The following is a 17,969-nucleotide window of genomic DNA, read 5'->3' on the forward strand; positions in this document are numbered from 1 at the left end:
GAGCAGATCTGGTCATCACACCTGCGGAAGGATATATTGGCTTTGGAAGGTGTACAATGCAGATTGGCACGAATGATACAAAAACAGAAATTGCTGGAAAAGCTCAGCACGTCTGGCAGCTTTTGTGGAGAGAAATCAGAGTTAATGTTTTGGGTCAAACGTTAATTCTGATTTCTCTCCACCAATGCTTTCAGACCTGCTGAGTTTTTCCAGCAATTTCTTTTCTGATTGCCAGTATGTGTAGTTATTTCAGTTTTTATTGACAAGAATGGTAGCTGGACTTCAGGGGTTAAGTTATGAGGAGTGATTATACCAAGTAGGTTTGTTTCTCTAGAATTTAGAAGGTTAAGGGGTGATCCGATTAAAGTCTCCAAAATATTAACAGTAAAAGGTAGGGTAGATAATTTATTTACACTGGTTGGGGATTCTAGAACTAGGAGGCATTGTCTGAGAATTAGGGCCAGATCATTCACAAGAGATATTGGAAAGCACTTCTACACACAAAGGGTGGTAGATGTTTGGAACTCTCTTCCACAAATGGCAGTGGATGCAGGATCAATTCTTTATTTTAGATCTGAGATTGATAAATATTTGTTAAGCATATGGGCCAAACGCTACAGATCAGCCATAATCTCACTGGGTTGTACAATAGGGTCAAGAGGCTCAATGGCTTACTCCTATTCCTATTCTCATATGGATGTATAGTTGAAGATTGTAACTAAGCAACACTGCCCCTCAGAGAAGCCTTTATTGGCAAACCCCTCATGAGTGCCCTAAAGATAAAGAAATACGGTAGTTACATTATTCATAAGAAATAAGAGCAGGAGCAGGTTGTTGTCCCACGGATCTGCTCTGCCATTCAATAAGATCATGGCTGCTCCAAGATTCCTCACGTCCACTTTCCTGCCCTATCCCCATGATCCTTGATTCCCTACCCACCATTCATTGCAGTTCGGAAAAGCTCAGCAGGTCTGGCAGCACCTACTGCATTCTGAGGAAGGGTCAGTGGACCCAAAACATTAACTGATTTCTCTCCACAGATGCTGCCAGATCTGCTGAACTTTTCCGGTAACTTCTGATTTACACTGGTTGGGGATTCTAGAACTAGGAGGCAACTAGGAGGTAACTAGTTTTTGTTTCTGATTTACAGTATCCACAGTTCTTGCAGTTTTTATTCTTTATAGTTCAGTGAGAAAAACAAAGATTGCAAGTAAATTCTTATGTGTAAACTAAATTTTTTTAATCTGTGGTAATAGATTGTACAAGTGCTTTCAGTAAATAATTATAAAAATCTATTTAAATATATATCCTTTTAGCTTTACTCAGTCATAAAGCTGTAGATTACTGAATCCCAGGCCACATGATAAACAGGCAATCATTTATATACAGCACAAAAATATTTTTTAAATTCAGTAGAGAATATTACATTGCACTATGTCACAGATTTTTGATTGTTTTTACAAAGATATTAACTGAAGAAAAAGTTTTTTAAAAATATATTTAACACATATTTCAATACTTAAACAAAATCTGGTGCTTTAAAGTGTTGTTGAACTAAACTCAGCCTTATAACATTGTAACTTTTTAACCCTCGGGGATTCCCTTGCCTTCTTTAATGAAGTGTATTGTATTCCTGATTCATACTCTCATCAGCTAAATTGTTACTGTGAGTTTTGCTTCTCACCAGTACATTTTAGAACTGCATACAATTCTAATCTTCTCCAAGCTGACCAACTAAGTTTCTTTGGGGAGGGGGTGGAATGTGGGAAATTGAAGGTGAAGAGAGTAGGGAGGACCAAGCAGGAGAAAGAGGAAGATTAAAGTAGAATAAGGAGAAGAAGGAAGTAGAATGAGTGGAGACAGGAAGCATAAGAACAAAGGGAGGGAGGGGCAAGGAGGTGGGGAGCAGAAAGAGGATGTAACTTAGAAACAGGTTGTGATTATGAACTTAAGAAGTGCTATTCTTACTTCATTCCAGAGTTGAGCATTATTTCAACCAGAAAAATCTCAAAGATTATTGCTGAGTTTGTGCACAGCACATTAAAGTGAAATCAACAATTAAGTGGTTACATTGGTCTTGCTGCTCTTGTGAATCTTCCCGTCCCATTTAAAAATCTGATCAAGGATTATGTAATGCACTGATCCTTTTTCAGCACTGTCACTGAAGATTTTGATCGACTTGGACTGACTTCTTTTGACGCAACGTACTTGGATGTAATCTTCAATTTCATGTATCTGAGATTATCAAGTGCAAAATTGAATACAATTACCTGCAAATGTAGAAAAAAAGTTAGCAATCGCTTTTAAACAATTAGTTACAAAACAAAACAAAATAGTGAAGAAATATTTTTAATATAGCCAATAATTTTCTGTCCATTACCTCCAAGCATCTTTTTAATTTCCCCCACTGTGAATTGAAAAGTACTGTCAAATTCTGGGCTTCACCCCTTAAGACAGACATTAGTGTCTCAGACAAGGGAGAAGAAAATCACAAGACACCTTGAGTAATTAAGGAGAAACTTCTCATTAGCAGAAAGCTCCATATCAAGAGAATGGAGATTTCAAAACTTTGTCTAAGAGTCGAGGGTGAGTTGAAAATATCTTATTTTATGCAGCAGCTTATAACCAGCAATGCACTGTCTGAAATGATGGTGGTTGCAGATGGAGTTGTAATTTTTGAAAACAAAACAGTGGTAGAAGTTACTGGGGAAAGAGCAGGAAACTGAGTAGCTGAATGGCTCTTTCGAAAAATAGGCACAGACACCTGAAGTACAGAAGAACCTGGATGTTTGTCTAAATGAATTACAAAAAAATGAGCATGCAGGTACAACAAATAATTAGGACAACAAATGGTGGGTTGCTCTTAAATACAAGGCAGAAGAAGCAAGGAGACCTTGCCATAACTCTATAGCGTATTGGTGAGACCACAGCTATGTGCTATGTACAATTTTGGCCCTTTTGAAGGGATTTAATTGCACTGGATGCATTTCAGAGAATGGGGTTGAAGCGACTGTCTAATTAGAAAAGACTGAGCAGGTTAGGCTTATAAATGTCTAGAAAATTGAGAGCTGATCCAACATACAAAATTCTGAGCGGGCTGGAAGGGTAGGTGCTGAGAGGATGTTTCCTCTCATGCGGGGTAATAGAATTTGGGGGCACAGTTTCAAACATGGAGCCGCCTATTTAAGATGCTATTTGGGAAGACCTCAAATCATCTAGTCTAATAAAGCATCTTAACTAGGATCTTACTATCGCCTCAATTGAGTGATTTAGCTATTCTGTTCAAAAACTGCTTCAATGAATGACTCAATTTCTTTCTTTCTTACTACAGCTGGTGCTCTTCACAAATGCAAAGCAGTAAACAAAAACTAAGCAATGGATAACTACTTTTATTGCAAACAATTCCATTGGAAAGATTATAGTACTGTACCACCTTCATGCTTCACAAGCAAAATCCACTACTACCACTGGATTGCAGCGTCCACTAATAGACTTTGTTTCAAATCCTTGCAAGCTTTCCCAAAAAATTACCAAGTTGCAAACTCCCTACATGGCTAACAGTGAAGTCACAGGAGGGAGGAAAAATTATATCTGACGGCTACCTTTTCAAACACCAGATAATCAATCAATCTTTGTATTACAAATTAGCAAAAGCAAGGAACCAATTTACCTTATCAAGGGCAATCAGGAATGGGAAATAAATGCCAGCACTGCTAGTAACATTGTTATCCCATGAATGCAGATGGATATGGCACAGATTGCTTCTGTAATAGCTCCCCAAAAATTGTTCTGGCTGCTGTATATACCAATGACTTTTTAAAATGTTTATTGTGAGTTATACATTAAACAGGAAAGAATGTAACTAAGCTCTATAGTCCGAAATCAGGTAAGTGTGCAGATACACAGAAAATTATAGCACCAAAATTGTACTTTTCTGCAAAGAGGTCAAACTATCCATTAGCTCAGCTACAGAAAAGCTGTAATGTAGAGGTATTAGTGGCCGGCACGGTGGCACAGTGGTTAGCACTGCTGCCTCCTCAGGCGACTGACTGTGTGGAGTTTGCACATTCTCCCCGTGTCTGTGTGGGTTTCCTCCGGGTGCTCCGGTTTCCTCCCACAGTCCAAAGATGTGCAGGTCAGGTGAATTGGCCACGCTAAATTGCCCCTTAGGTAAGGGGTAAATGTAGGGGTATGGGTGGGTTTCACATTATAATTTCTCAATATTCTCCAGATTTAACACTTCTGCTTATCAATTCAAAGGTAAGAAATATTTGCATTATTTAGAATGGGAAGGAGGGATTTGTGCAATACCTGGTAGCTCACCATGACAGAGTGTGATTCAGCTCTGGGACAAGTGGTCAGTGTAAAGAGTGTTGTCATGGATATATAAAGAGCAGTTCATGTCCACTCATATGTGTATCCCATTCTCACAAAAGGTTGACAATGTGCAGGAATTAAAATTTTCAAGACTGAGGTCAATATACTTTGGATAGGTAATGCAGGCCAATGGAGTTGACGCATAGAAAGTCCATTATCCATCCTGAATGATAGAACAACTTTGATGGACTGAGTGCTCTGATCTCATTCCGAAGTGTTTCATCAGTTAGGGGGACAGGGGGGTTCAAGAGAGAAACAGATAGAGAACATACCGAGAAAATGCCACGCGTTAGTTAATATCATTAGTTTGCATACAAGGTAAAGAGATGTGAAAAGTGTCCGTTAGGAAGATGATGCCTCAGCAAGTGATTAGGCCCAGGAAAGCTAATAGAATGTCATCACATATAGCAAGGGGAATGAAATACAAAGATAGGGAGGTTACACTTCAGTTAGATATGGAAATAATGAAGCCACATCTGGAGTACTGTGCACAGTATTGTTTACTATATTTAAACAAGGATGTAAATGCATGAAAGGCAGTTCAGAAGTTTGCCAGACTTATACCTGAAATAAGAGGTTGTCTCTGAGGAAAGACTGCATAGCAAGGCTTGTGGGGAGACAATGGTCTCGTGGTATTATCACTGGATTGTTAATCCAGAAACCCACAATGTTCTGGGGACTGGAGTTTGAATCTCACCATGGCAGACGGTGGAATTTGAATTCAATAATTACCTGAAATTAAGAATCTTATGATGCCATGAATCCATTATCGATTGTCATCAAGAACCCATCTGGTTCACTAATGCCCTTTTAGGGAGTAAAGCTGCCATCCTTACCTGGTCTGGCCTATATGACTCTAGACCTGCAGCAAAGCACAGAGGAATCTCGATTATCCGAACGCCTCAGGCAGGGAGTATTTTGTTCAGACAATCAAATGCTGGATAACACAGTTTAGCCAAAAATTGGGACCTTGCAATCTTGTCTGGATAATCCAAAATTCGGATAACTGAACGCCGGATAATCAAGGTTCCTCTGTGTTGACTCTTTACAATTAGGGATAAGCAATAAATGCTAGACTAACCTGCGATGCCCTCATCCCAAGAATCAGAATATTTATTGATATTTTTGCAAGGTTTATTGAAGGTTTGTAGCTCAGGTTGAGGTTTAGGGTGTAAGTTTGCTCACTGAGCTGTAGGTTTGATATTCAGACGTTTCATTACCTGGCTAGGTAACATCATCAGTGGCGACCTCCAAGTGAAGTGAAGCTGTTATCTCCTGCTGTCTATTTATATGTTTGTCCTAGATGGGGTTCCTGGGGTTTGTGGTGATGTCACTTCCTGTTCATTTTCTGAAGGGTTGATAGATGGTATCTAGACCGATGTGTTTATGGCATTGTGGTTGGAGTGCCAGGCCTCTAGGAATTCTCTGACATGTCTTTGCTTAGCCTGTCCCAGTCGAAATGATGGGTTTTTTTTTCCTGTGTGTCGGGCTACGAGGGAGAGAGGGTCGTGTCTTTTTGTGGCTAGCTGGTGTTCGTGTATCCTGGTGACTAACTTTTTTCCTGTTTGTCCTATGTAGTGTTTGTGGCAGTCCTTGCATGGAATTTTGTAGACGACGTTGGTTTTGTCCATGGGATGTACTGGGTCTTTTAAGTTTGTTAGTTTTTGTTTGAGAGTGTTGGTGGGTTTGTGTGCTACTAGGATTAGCCACCACTTCTGCTTCAGTTTCACTATCATGGTATTCTAACAGATGAAAGGCTTAACAGACAATCAATTTTTCAATGTATAATTTCAGTTACATCAGACTGTAAATTTTTGCTATAAATTCTGTTAGGATTGAGCCCTCCACTACCACCTGATGAAGGAGTGACGCTCCGAAAGCTAGTGTGCTTCCAATTAAACCTGTTGGACTATAACCTGGTGTGGTGATTTTTAACTTTGTCACGCACTAGATATACTGGAATTAACCAGCATTCTTTGCATCCATGCTACCTTTAAAAGCCTGATGTGCACAAGCAATGTCAGTGCTGAGCTGACCTACACAGTTCCTGCTATAATCCCTGGGCACGGCGGAGAGAGGAAACTGTCACCTTGTTTCCAGGCAGGTCCTGGAAATTCTGCTGGACAATGTAGTGCACAGGATCAGCAAAGGTGGCTGTGATACCAGACCATGCCAGCCTGTTGAGGTTGCTCTGTATTAAAGCAGTTTCAGCAATCCAGCATTGTAGGTCAATGAGGAGGTCAATGACCTTTTCCACTCTGCCAGCAAAACTCCAACCACCACCTCTTCAACATCTCACACTCACTATTTCTGCTTTTGTACACACCTCCAACCAAAGCTCATGGTTTACTACTCTTAATATCACATGCAATATCTTCCCTCACATTCTGTCACTCACCCCAACTCCTTCCACTACTACTGCATGTCCTCTGCACTGCCTGACCCCACCTCCCAACTGCGCCAAAAGTAACAGCTGTGACAACTCTTGTAGTATCTGCCTTGCCAATTCTAGGAGGGAAACAGCCCAAACAGGGCTGAAATAGCCAATAAGGATGGTGACCTGACACACATTTAACTCCACACACCTTATGTGGAGACCATCCTGACTATGAGCACTCCAAGCAGCTGACTGTATCAAAGCTCCTGACTCTGAAGCTGCTCCTAACTTACTGTGCTGGGACCTCCTGACGAAGTTATCCCTTGACTTGAATAAAACTTGCTGACAGCTATGAGAAGCTTCCTTCCTTTGTGTCTAACTAAATGACAAGATAAAACAGAAGTAAAAGGAGTCCAACACCTCTCGTTGAGGGTGTAATGCACAGAGAGTCAAGGCAAGACAAGGATGCTGTGAGCATCCTGGTCGGGTCCATCAGTTTTGTGTGTGGATGCACGCATGCATGCATGTGAGCATCCTGGACCTGTATCCTTGCTATAACATTACAATAATAGTTGCTGGTGCTGCATTGAAAAGCAGAAGCATTCTATAAGTGGATCAGAGATGACTCATGAGGGTTCTGAGGCTGGCACGTCAGATACCAAAGTCTGTGAATAAGAGGTATGTGTGCCCAGTGCCCACAGAGCATACAGAAATGGTGGTGTCCAATGAACAACACTGCGGTCCTTCATGAACAAGCAGGCAACTGAAGTCGCTTGGTAACTGCTATAACTTCCATGTTGATTTCCATGTGAAACTCAAAAAGGTTAGTATATAGGCACAGCGTACAATGATGATGATGAATGAATGCTCTCCTTTAATGAGAGAAGAACTAAACAAAATGTTTTACTTCAGTTATACGGAGCACTGGTAAGACTATATATATCAAATGCAGTGTGTAATTTTGGTCTCCTTATTTAAAAAAAACACTACTGAATTAGTTTTTATCATCATGTGTACTCAAGTACAGGGAAACAGGGGTACAGTAAGAAGTGTACGATGTCACTATTCCCAGCACCATCTTAGGAACAAAGGAACCTAGATACAAAGTCTTAGGCAAAGTATAAAATAAAGAGAGAAGTTAAAAGTTCACCATTTGGTCCTTCTTAAATGGGTCTGGATCACCATGACATAGGGACCAAGACCAGCAGGCAGCAGTCGGCCAGCCTAGAGTCCCTTTGTCATGTTGCTCTACCAACGCTGCTGTCACCACACCAGTCCATGTTAGAGGCAGTTCAGAGGAGGTTTATAAGTTTGATAGTTGGACTAAGTGCATTGTCTTATAAAATAAGTTGGACGGGCGAGATTTCTTTTAACTGGAATTTAAAACAACGAGGGATGATTTAATTGAAGGTTATCACATTCTGACTGGTCTTGACAAGGTAGATGCAGAAAGTTAAAAATCTCACAACACCCGGTTATAGTCCAATAGGTTTATTTGGAAGCACTGGCTTTCGGAGCACTGCTCCTTCATCAGGTCGTTGTGAGTCCTCGTGACTCAGTTTAAAACTATGCAGCACTGTTTTAAAATTAGGGGTCACTCTTAAGACAGTGAAGAATGGACTTTTTTTCTCTGAGGGTTGTGTGACTCTGAAACTCTCTGCCTCAGAAGATGGTGGATAAGAGGTATGCATATATTTTAAGGCAGAGATAGATAACGTCTAGCAAGGCAAGGGAATCAGACATTCTCAGGTAGCTGAGAACGTGGAATTCGAAACAAACAGATCAGCTATGATGTTATTGAATGGCTGTGCAGATTTCAAGCCAAATGATCTATTTCTGCTTCTATTTCAAATGTGCTTAGGTATTCTCATAAAAGATGTGCCTCTTCACCTGGGCAGCAGAGTGGCTCAGTGGTTAGCACTGCTGCCTCACAGCAGCAGGGACCCAGGTTCGATTTCAGCCTTGGGTGACTGTCTGGGTGGAGTTTACACATTCTTCCCGTATCTGCATGGGTTTCCGTCGGGTGCTCCGGTTTCCTCCCAGAATCCAAAGGTGTGCAGGTTAGGTAAATTGGCCATGCTAAATTGCCCATAGTGTTCAGGGGCGTGTAAGTTAGGTGCATTAGTCAAGGGTAAATATGTAAGGTAGGGGAATAGGTCCATGTGGGTTCCTCTTCGGACGGTTGGTGTGGACTTGTTGGGCCGAAGGTTCTGTTTCCACACTGTAGGGATTCTAATTCTAAATTCACTTTTGGAAATTCTACGTTTTAGGTGAATCTGCAAATGTCTTTCTTGGAAAGACCCTGGCCAAATGTAGCACAACTGGATGGTATGCAAAGTAACCTCTACAATGGCCTAACAATGTGACTTCATCTGTTGCATCTGAAAGATATTTTGATTTTAGATTTTAGGGAAGGTTAGTTAAAACATGAAAATTCAAATCAAAGGAACTATAAAAACATTTTTTTTAAACTACTGAACAAAAGTTTGAATGTTAAATATTATACATTGCTGTCTAAGGGGTAGAAGCTTGAGACAAACATGGCATATTTTCCAGGAGACACGATATGGAGCCGCTAATCTCTATAATATTGGCTGTGTATTGTTAATTTAAGAGCCCTCTCCCTGTCCCACAGATCCTTTCACTCACCTTTAACACTCTCCCTCCAGCCGTTTACCTGCTCTCCGTCTGTTAATCAAGAATTGTTGATGTGACATTTGTCACCTTAACTTCTTTGCCTCCCTTACCCTTTCTGACCTATCTCCTTCAGAACTGAATGCACTCTAAGCTTTGATATCCAACTCTGACTTTATAAACAATTGAATTGAATTTATTGTCACGTGTACCGAGGCACAGTGAAAACCTTTGTCTTGTGAGCAATACAGGCAGGTCACAGAGTTAAGTAGCATAGATAAGTAAATAATAGGTAAACAGCAGCAAAAACAAAAACACAGGTACAGGTGAATGTTAAGAGTTTGAGTGTCCATTCAGTATTCTAACAGTAGGACAGAAACTGACGCAAAACCGGCTGGTGCGTGTGTTCAGGCTTCTGTACCTTCTCCCCGATGGTAGAGGTTGTAGAAAAACATTGCCAGGGTGGGATGGATCTTTGACAATGCTGGCAGCCTTTCCTTCAGAGTGGGCCTGCTAGATTGATTCTATAGATGGGAGGTTGGCCTTTTTGATTACCCGGACCGAGTTCACCACTCTCTGTAACCACCTCCAATTTTGAATGGTACAGTTGCCATATCAGTTAGTGATACATTCGATCAGAATGCTCTCGATAGTGCACCTATAAGGGTTGGCAAGGGTATTCGCCGTCATGCCAAATTTCCTCAGCTACCTGAGGGAGAGGAGATGTTGTTGGGCCTTTGTAACCAGTGCGTCCACATGAAGAGTCCAAGAAAACTTGTTGTGAATGACCACTCCCAGGAGCTTAACACTCTCCACTCGTTCCACCTCTGCGCTGTTAATGGGTAGGGGGGGGATGGGTAACATCCCACCAAATCTCAATAATGAGTTGTTTGGTTTTGCCAGCATTAAGAGCTAGGTTGTTCTCAGTGGACCATTTTTCCAGGTCTTCCACTTCCCGTCTGTTTCATTGCCATCTGGGATTCGACTGACTATAGTGGTGTCATCAGTGAACTTGTAAATGGCATTAGTCTGGTATTTGGCAATGCTGTCATGGGTATATAGAGATTGCACATTTTGCTGATTGTACAAGCTAGCTGACAAGGGGGGGTGGTGCTATTGTTGTCTGGTGTCCTGACCTCTACTTTGAAAAGGCTGAGCATCAGCTCTCAGATACTTCTTCCCATCTCCCCTGGACCATGAACCTACCACGGAACATTAGGCCATTGTGTCCACAACAGTCACTTATCTCAATTCATCTAGTGATCTCCCCGCTGTGTAGGGTTGAGGGCCTATCAGCTTGCTCCTGCCACCAAGCTGATAGGCTGTGTAGGGTTGAGGGCCTACTTCTGCCTCCTTCCCAAAATTCACAAACAGGATTGCCTGGACAGACCCATTGTTCTTGCCTGCTCCTGCCCCATAGAACACATCTCTTACTACCTCAACTCATTTTTTTCTCCCCTTATCCAGTTCCTTCCCACTTACATCTGTGAATCCTCTGATGTTTTACGTCAGTTTCAGATTTTCCAGTTTGCAGGCTCTAACTGTCTCCTCTTTCCCATGGCCATGCAATCCCTTTCCACATCCATCCACCATCAGGATGGTCTAAGGGCTCTCTGCTTCTTCCTGCAAAAAGGTTCACGTCCCCATCCTTCACCACCCTCCTCTGCCTCACTTTGAACAACCCCTCCTTTAAATCCCCCCACTTTCTTCAGGTCAAAGGGGTGGCCATGGCGACCAGCATAGGCCCCAGTAATGCCTGTCTCTTTGAGAGGTACGCGGCACATCTCTTGTTCCAGTCCTGTTCTGGTGCCGAACTACAACTCTTTCTCCAGTATATTGTTGAAATTGGGGTTTTTTCCTTTCTTGTCTAGAATTGTAAAAGTTTATCAATTTCGCTACCAATTTCCACCCCTCACCTAGCTCTGACTCCTCCCTTTCCCTTCATCCACATCTGTTTCTATTTCTGCGGTTAAGCTGGCCACCAATATCCACTACAAACCCACAGACGCCCACAGTTACTTTGACTATACATGCTCACACCATGCATCCTGTAAAGGTGCTGTTCCACTCTCCCAGTTCCTCTGTCTACATCACATCTGTTCTGATGATGCCAACTTTGATTACAGGTACTCCAAAATGTCCACTTTCTTCCACAACCAAAGATTCCCCTGCACATCGTTGACAGGGCCCCTCACTTGAGTCTGACCCATCTCCCACACTTCAGCCCTTCTCTTTCCTTCCATATCAGCGATAGGGTCCCCCTCGCCCTCACCTACCATTCTCCCAGCATCAATATCCAGAGGATCATTTGCCGCCATTTCCACTATCTCCAGCGGGGTGCCACCACCAGACACACATTCCCCTCACCTCCCTTGTTAGCTTTCTTCAGGGAACATTGCCTCTGAGACACCTTGGTCCATTCCTTCTCCTCCTCTCCCCACATCCCCACTACACCTTCCCATGCAATCACAGGATGTAACACCTGCCCATTTACTTTCTCCCTCCTCAGTATCCAAGGCTCTAGACACATCTTCCAGATGAAGCAGTGCTTTACCTGTACTTCATTCAATTTAAAAATGACACAACAGCAGGTTATAGTCCAACAGGTTTTATTTGGAAGCACTAGCTTTCAGTGCACTCCTCCTTCATCAGGTAGCCACCCAATGAAGGAGCAGCGCTCCAAAAGCTAGTACTTCCAAATAAACCTGTTGGACTATAATTTGGTGTCGTGTGATTTTTAACTTTGCCCATCCCAGTCCAACACCGGCACCTCCACATCAGCATTCAATTTAGTCAACTGCATTTGCTGCTCGCAATGGTGTCTCCTCTACACTAGGAAGACAAAATGCAGATTTGGCAACCATTTTGCAGGATACCTAAGTTTTGTTTGCAAAAATGACTTTAGTTTTGGTTGTCTGGCATTTCAACACATCGCCGTGTTCCCAGGTCAACATCTCTGTCTCGGGCTTGATGGAGTGCTCCAGTGAAGCTCAGCACCAGTTGAAAGAACAGCCTTCTGGACTCAGTCAGAGTTATACAGCAGAGAAACATACCCTTCGATCCAAAGTGCCCATGACGACCAGACATCTTAAACTGATCTAGTTCCATTTGCCAACATTTGGCTCATGTCTCTCTAAACCCTTTATGATCATGTATCCAATCAGATGCTTTTTAAATGTTGTAACTGTACCCACCCCCACCATCTCCTTTGGCAGCTTGTTCCATACACACACCACCCTCTGCATAAAAAAAGTCACCCCTAAGGTCCCTCTCACCTTAAACCTATTCCCTTTAGTTTTGGATTCCCCTACTCTGGAGAAAGACCTTGGCTATACACCTATCCATTCCCCTCATGATTTTACAAACCTCTAAGTTCACCCTCAGTCTCCAACACTCCAGGGAAAAAAGCCCCAACTTATTCAGAATCTCCCTATAGCTCAAATCATCCAATCCCAACAACATCCTTGTGAATATTTTCTAAACCCTTTCAAGTTTAACAACATCAAGCTCAATAATCGTCATGCAGGAAAATGTCCTCCCATGTCCTTATCCCAACCTTCACACACCAGGCCTTGTCATCACATGGGCTGCTACCATAAACAACCCATTTTCATTCACTAATGGTCCCCATTACTGACAATTTATTCTCCTGGGCTGACCTTTACCCATTCCTTTGTCTGCCCAATTGTTCTTCCCTCTCTCCCCCTGGGTTCCAACTCATTTACGCCTTCCCCTCTCCCACCCAATCCCTTCTTTAACATATATACCAATTATTACCTAGCTACAATCTGTTCTGAGGGAGGATCACTGGACCCAAAATGTTACCTCTGCTTTCTCTCCAAAGATGCTTCCAGACCTGCTAGATTTTTCCAGCAATTTGTTTTTGTTTCTGATTTCCAGCATCCTCATGATTTATTGTTAAGTTACTCTGCTGTGAACATGCAAAAAGAATTAACTTAATTCAAGCTGAATTCACAGCAGGACACAGACTTATAATCATATGACTAAAAAGGAGTTTGCAAGACTATTCCAAAAAATTAAGAGCAAGATGATAGAAACAAACATACCACATAATTTTCCTTTGCCAAGTCAAATATATATTTTTAAGCTCCGATCTCCAGCTGTGCAGTCCTCACTTTCTCCTATATATTTTTTCTGCCCATTTGTACATAGTCCATTGAGAATTAGGATTCGTTGTTTCAGTTTAGAAAAATTGTTATTTTGCTGCTAATTAAAAATGCTCATTGCTTTTCAGATATTCTATGGCACCACTTAAATGGTCTTTAACTCCTGCTGAACAGTAATTTGCACAAATCAACATAATGAATAAATGCACTTTAAGCCTTCTACTTCCAGCAGCTTTTAACCAGTAAACTCTATACTGGCAGAAAGTGAAATGATGAGGGCTTATTAGAACTCCAGTAGTGAGGTCATTTTTATACTTAGTTTCTCACTTAATGGTTGAACACCATCATCTTGTTGATAGAATATTTAAGTAATGAATGCACTATTTAGGAATAAATATTTACTGATTTTACAATGGAATAAAGTTATCATAAACACCCATATCTCTAAATCTTAAACATAATATCAAGGATTAAATTGGTTAAATATTGTCCATAATTTTGCTTAATGCTGTGTCCAAAGAAACAGATTTATGTCTGACTGTAACAGTTAAATGAAATCAAATCAGTATACAGTCATAGTCATAGAGATGTACAGCATGGAAACAGACCCTTCGGTCCAACCCGTCCATACCGACCAGATATCCCAACCCAAACTAGTCCCACCTGCCAGCACCTGGCCCATATCCCTCCAAACCCTTCCTATTCATATACCCATCCAAATGCCTCTTAAATGTTGCAATTGTACCAGCCTCCACCACTACCTCTGGCAGCTCATTCCATACACGTACCACCCTCTGCGTGAAAAAGTTGCCCCTGAGGTCTCTTTTTTATCTTGCTCCTCTCACCCTAAACCCTCTAATTTTGGACTTCCCTAACCTGGGAAAAAGACCTAGGCTATTCAACCTATCCATGCCCCTCATGATTTTTTGAACCTCTTGAAGGTCACCCCTCAGCCTCCGATACTCCAGGGAAAACAGCCGCAGCCTACATAGAACATAGAAGCAACACTCCCTAGGACCTTACCATTAAGTGTATAAGATCTGCTAAGATTTGCTTTCCCAAAATGCAGCACCTCACCTTTATCTGAATTGAACTCCACCTGCCACTTCTCAGCCCTTTGGCTCAACTGGTCCAGATCCTGTTGTAATCTGAGGTAACCCTCTTCGCTGTCCACTACACCTCCAATTTTGGTGTCATCTACAAACTTACTAACTGTATCTCTTATGCTCGCATCCAAATCATTTATGCAAATGACAAAAAGTAGAGGACCCAGCACCAATCCTTGAGGCACTCCACTGGTCACAGGCCTCCAGTCTGAAAAACAACCCTATACCAGTTTTTTTTTAATACAATGTATAATGGCTTTTTAAAAAAATATTTGTAACTCCAAGCAAATTGCTGATGTTATACCTGAATAATATGGGCATATCACCTAATGTTATTGGAAGGATATTCCTGGGAATACGTCCAGGGCAGTTATTTGGGTGGAGCTGAGATATAAGAAAGGGATAATCACCTTATTGGGAGTATACTACAGACCCTGCAATAGTCAGCAGGAAATTGAGACAAAAATTAGTAAGGCGATCTCAGTTATTTGTAAGAATAAAAGGGTGGCTATGGTAGGGGATTTTAGTGTTAACAGCTTAGATGGAGAAGAATTTATTCAGTGTGCACAAAACATTTTCTGATTCAGTATTTCGATGCACTTACTAGAGAAGGTGCAAAGTTTGACCTACTCTTGGGAAATAAAGCAGGCCAGGTGACTGAGGTGTCAGTGGGGGAAGAGACCATAATTCTATAAATTTTAAAATAGTGATGGAAAAAGCTAGACCGGATCTAAAAGTTAAAGTTCTAAACTAGAGAAAGGCCAATTTTGACGGTATTAGGCAAAAAATTTCACAACATGATTGCAGGCAGATGTTTGCAGGTAAAGAGATGGTTGGAAAATGACAAACCTTTAAAAAAAATTAGATAACGAGAATCCAGAGATAGCATGTTCCAGTTAGGGTGAAGGGCAAGGCCAGCAGGTGTAGGGAATGCTGGATGACCAGAGAAATTGAGGTTTTGGTCAAGAATAAAGAGGAAGCATTTGTCAGGTATAGACAGCAGAAATCAAGTGATTCAAGCAGCAGGAGTACACTTGAGAGAAATCAGAAGGGCCAAAAGGGGACATGAGATAGCTTTGGCAAATAGGGTTAAGGAGAATCCAAAGAGATTCTACAGATTCATTAAGGACAAAAGGGTAACTAGGGAGAGAATAGGGCCCCTTAAACAAGGCTACATATGTGTGGAACCACAGGAGATGGGGGAAGATACCAAATGATTATTTTGCATCAGTGGGTGAAAGTGAGGACTGCAGATGCTGGAGAATCAGAGTCAAAACGTGTGGCACTGGAAAAGCACAGCAGGTCAGGCAGCATCCGAGGGGCAGGAAGTCGACATTTTGGGCATAAGCCCTTCATCAGGAATTCCTGAAGAAGGGCTTATGCATGAAATGTCAACTCTCCCGTTCCTCAGATGCTGCTTGACCTGCTGTGCTTTTCCAGCACCACATATTTTGCATCAGTGTTTATTGTGGTAAAGGATATGGAAATAGAGAACATGGGGAAATAAATAGCGACATCTTGGAAAATTCTTGACACAATATGTGGATAGTCCAACCAGAAAAAGGGTTATACTGGACCTAGTTTTCGGAAATGAGTCTGGCCAGGTGAGTCAAGTTTCAGTGGGGGAGCATTTCGGGAGTAGTGACCATAATACTATGAGTTTGAAGATACTCATGAATACGGATAACAGCAGTCCTCGGGTGAAGGTGTTCAATTGTGAGATTGCGAACTACAACAATATTAGGGAGGAACTGGAGAATGTTGATTCGAGCTGGCTTTTTCAGGGTAAATCTACATTGGACATGTGGGAGTATTTGTATTGGCAGTTGACAAGAGTTCAGTCTTGTGAGAATGAAGGATGGGCTTGGCAACTTAAGTGAACCATGGATGACCAGGGATGTTACGATCTAGGTCAAAAAGAAAAAGGAAGCATACATAATATCTAGGATGATGGGAACTGATGAAGCCCTTGTAGTATATAAGGGAAGTAGGAAATAACTTAAACAAGGAATTAGAAAGGCCACAAGGGGTCATGAAACATCGTTAAACAGGATCAAGGAGAATCCCAAGGCTTTTTATACATATGTAAAAAGCAAGAGAGTAGCCAAAGAAAGAGTTGGCCCACTCAAGGACAAAGGAGGGAATCTGTGTGTGGAGCCAGAAGAGGTAGATGAGGTCCTAAACGAATACTTTATGTCGGTATTCACCAAAGAGAAGGAATTGGTGGAAGATGATCTCAGGGAATGTTGAGTTTCTAAGCCAAGTTGGCATTAAAAAGGAAGAGGTGTTGTGCATCTTAAAAAGTATTAAGGTAGATACATCCCTAGGTACTGATGGGATCTATTCAAGAATATTGCGGGAGGTAGGAGAACAAACTGCTGGAGCATTGACAGATATCTTTGTAACCTCTTTGGCCACATGCGAGGTTCCAGAGGATTGGGGAATAGCAATGCTGTCCCATTGTTTAAGGAGGGTAACAAGGAAAATCCTGGAAATTAAAGGCCTGAGAGTCTGATGTCAGCGGTATGGAAATTATTGGAAAAGATTCTCATGGGCATGATCTATACACACTTAAAAGCAAATAGAGTTATTAGTGATAGACAGCATGGCTTTGTGGGGGAGATCATGCCTTACTAATTAGATCAAGCTTTTTGAGGCGATAACAAAGATGATTGATGAGAGAAAACTGGTTGACATTGTCTACATGGATTCTAGTATAGCCTTTGACAAGGTCCCTCACGGCAGACTGGTACAAAACGTGAAGTCACATCATACCAGGGCTGAGCTGGCAAGATGGATATAGAACTGGCTTAGTTATAGGAGACAGAGAGTAGCAGTAGAAGTATGCTTTTCAGAATGGAGGGTTGTGACTAATGGTATTCCACAGGGATCAGTGCTGGGACCTCTGCTGTTCTTCACTATTCTATCTATCTGTGACTATACTTTCAAAGAACCATGAACCTGCACTCTCTTTGTTCAGCAACACTCCCCAGGACCTTACCATCACGTGTTCAAGTCTTGCTCTGATTTGCCTTTCCAAAATGCAGCACCTCACATTTATCTAATTTAAACTCTATCTGCCAAGTATATATATTACTTACTAAAATGCAAATTATGCATTCCATAATGCATACTAGTCAATTGATTTGGAAGTAGAGTTTTTGTCTAATATTTTCCAGGCTTTATTTGTATAACAAAAAAGGTTGCCAATCCCTGATTGAGGTAGATTTTTTAAGTATAGCATTGACAGAATACTGTGTATTTGGAGATACCACCTTCTGGTTGAGACATTACTATTATCATTACCATCAAGCCAGGAAATCAACCTGGTTACAAACAAACATATGA

The 17,969-nt window shown here is 41.6% G+C and overlaps 1 protein-coding gene across 3 annotated transcripts in view; it reads right to left on the bottom strand.

The window, feature by feature from the left end:
* Nucleotides 1–1,221: 1,221 nt before the first annotated feature.
* Nucleotides 1,222–17,969, bottom strand: part of LOC122565129 (methyl-CpG-binding domain protein 2-like) — an 86,487-nt gene continuing 69,739 nt past the window's right edge. For 2 of the 3 annotated variants that reach the window (XM_043720973.1, XM_043720816.1), the window contains one exon: nt 8,924–9,135. In XM_043720973.1, coding sequence (XP_043576908.1) covers nt 9,123–9,135 — 13 coding nt within the window. In that variant the 3' untranslated portion in view covers nt 8,924–9,122. Of the gene's footprint in view, nt 2,271–8,923; nt 9,136–17,969 lie in introns of those variants that run through there. The other variant, XM_043720903.1, reaches the window with a different exon arrangement.

This window comes from Chiloscyllium plagiosum, chromosome 1 (assembly GCF_004010195.1).
Source record: "Chiloscyllium plagiosum isolate BGI_BamShark_2017 chromosome 1, ASM401019v2, whole genome shotgun sequence".
In the NCBI taxonomy this organism is placed as follows: Eukaryota; Metazoa; Chordata; class Chondrichthyes; order Orectolobiformes; family Hemiscylliidae; genus Chiloscyllium; species Chiloscyllium plagiosum.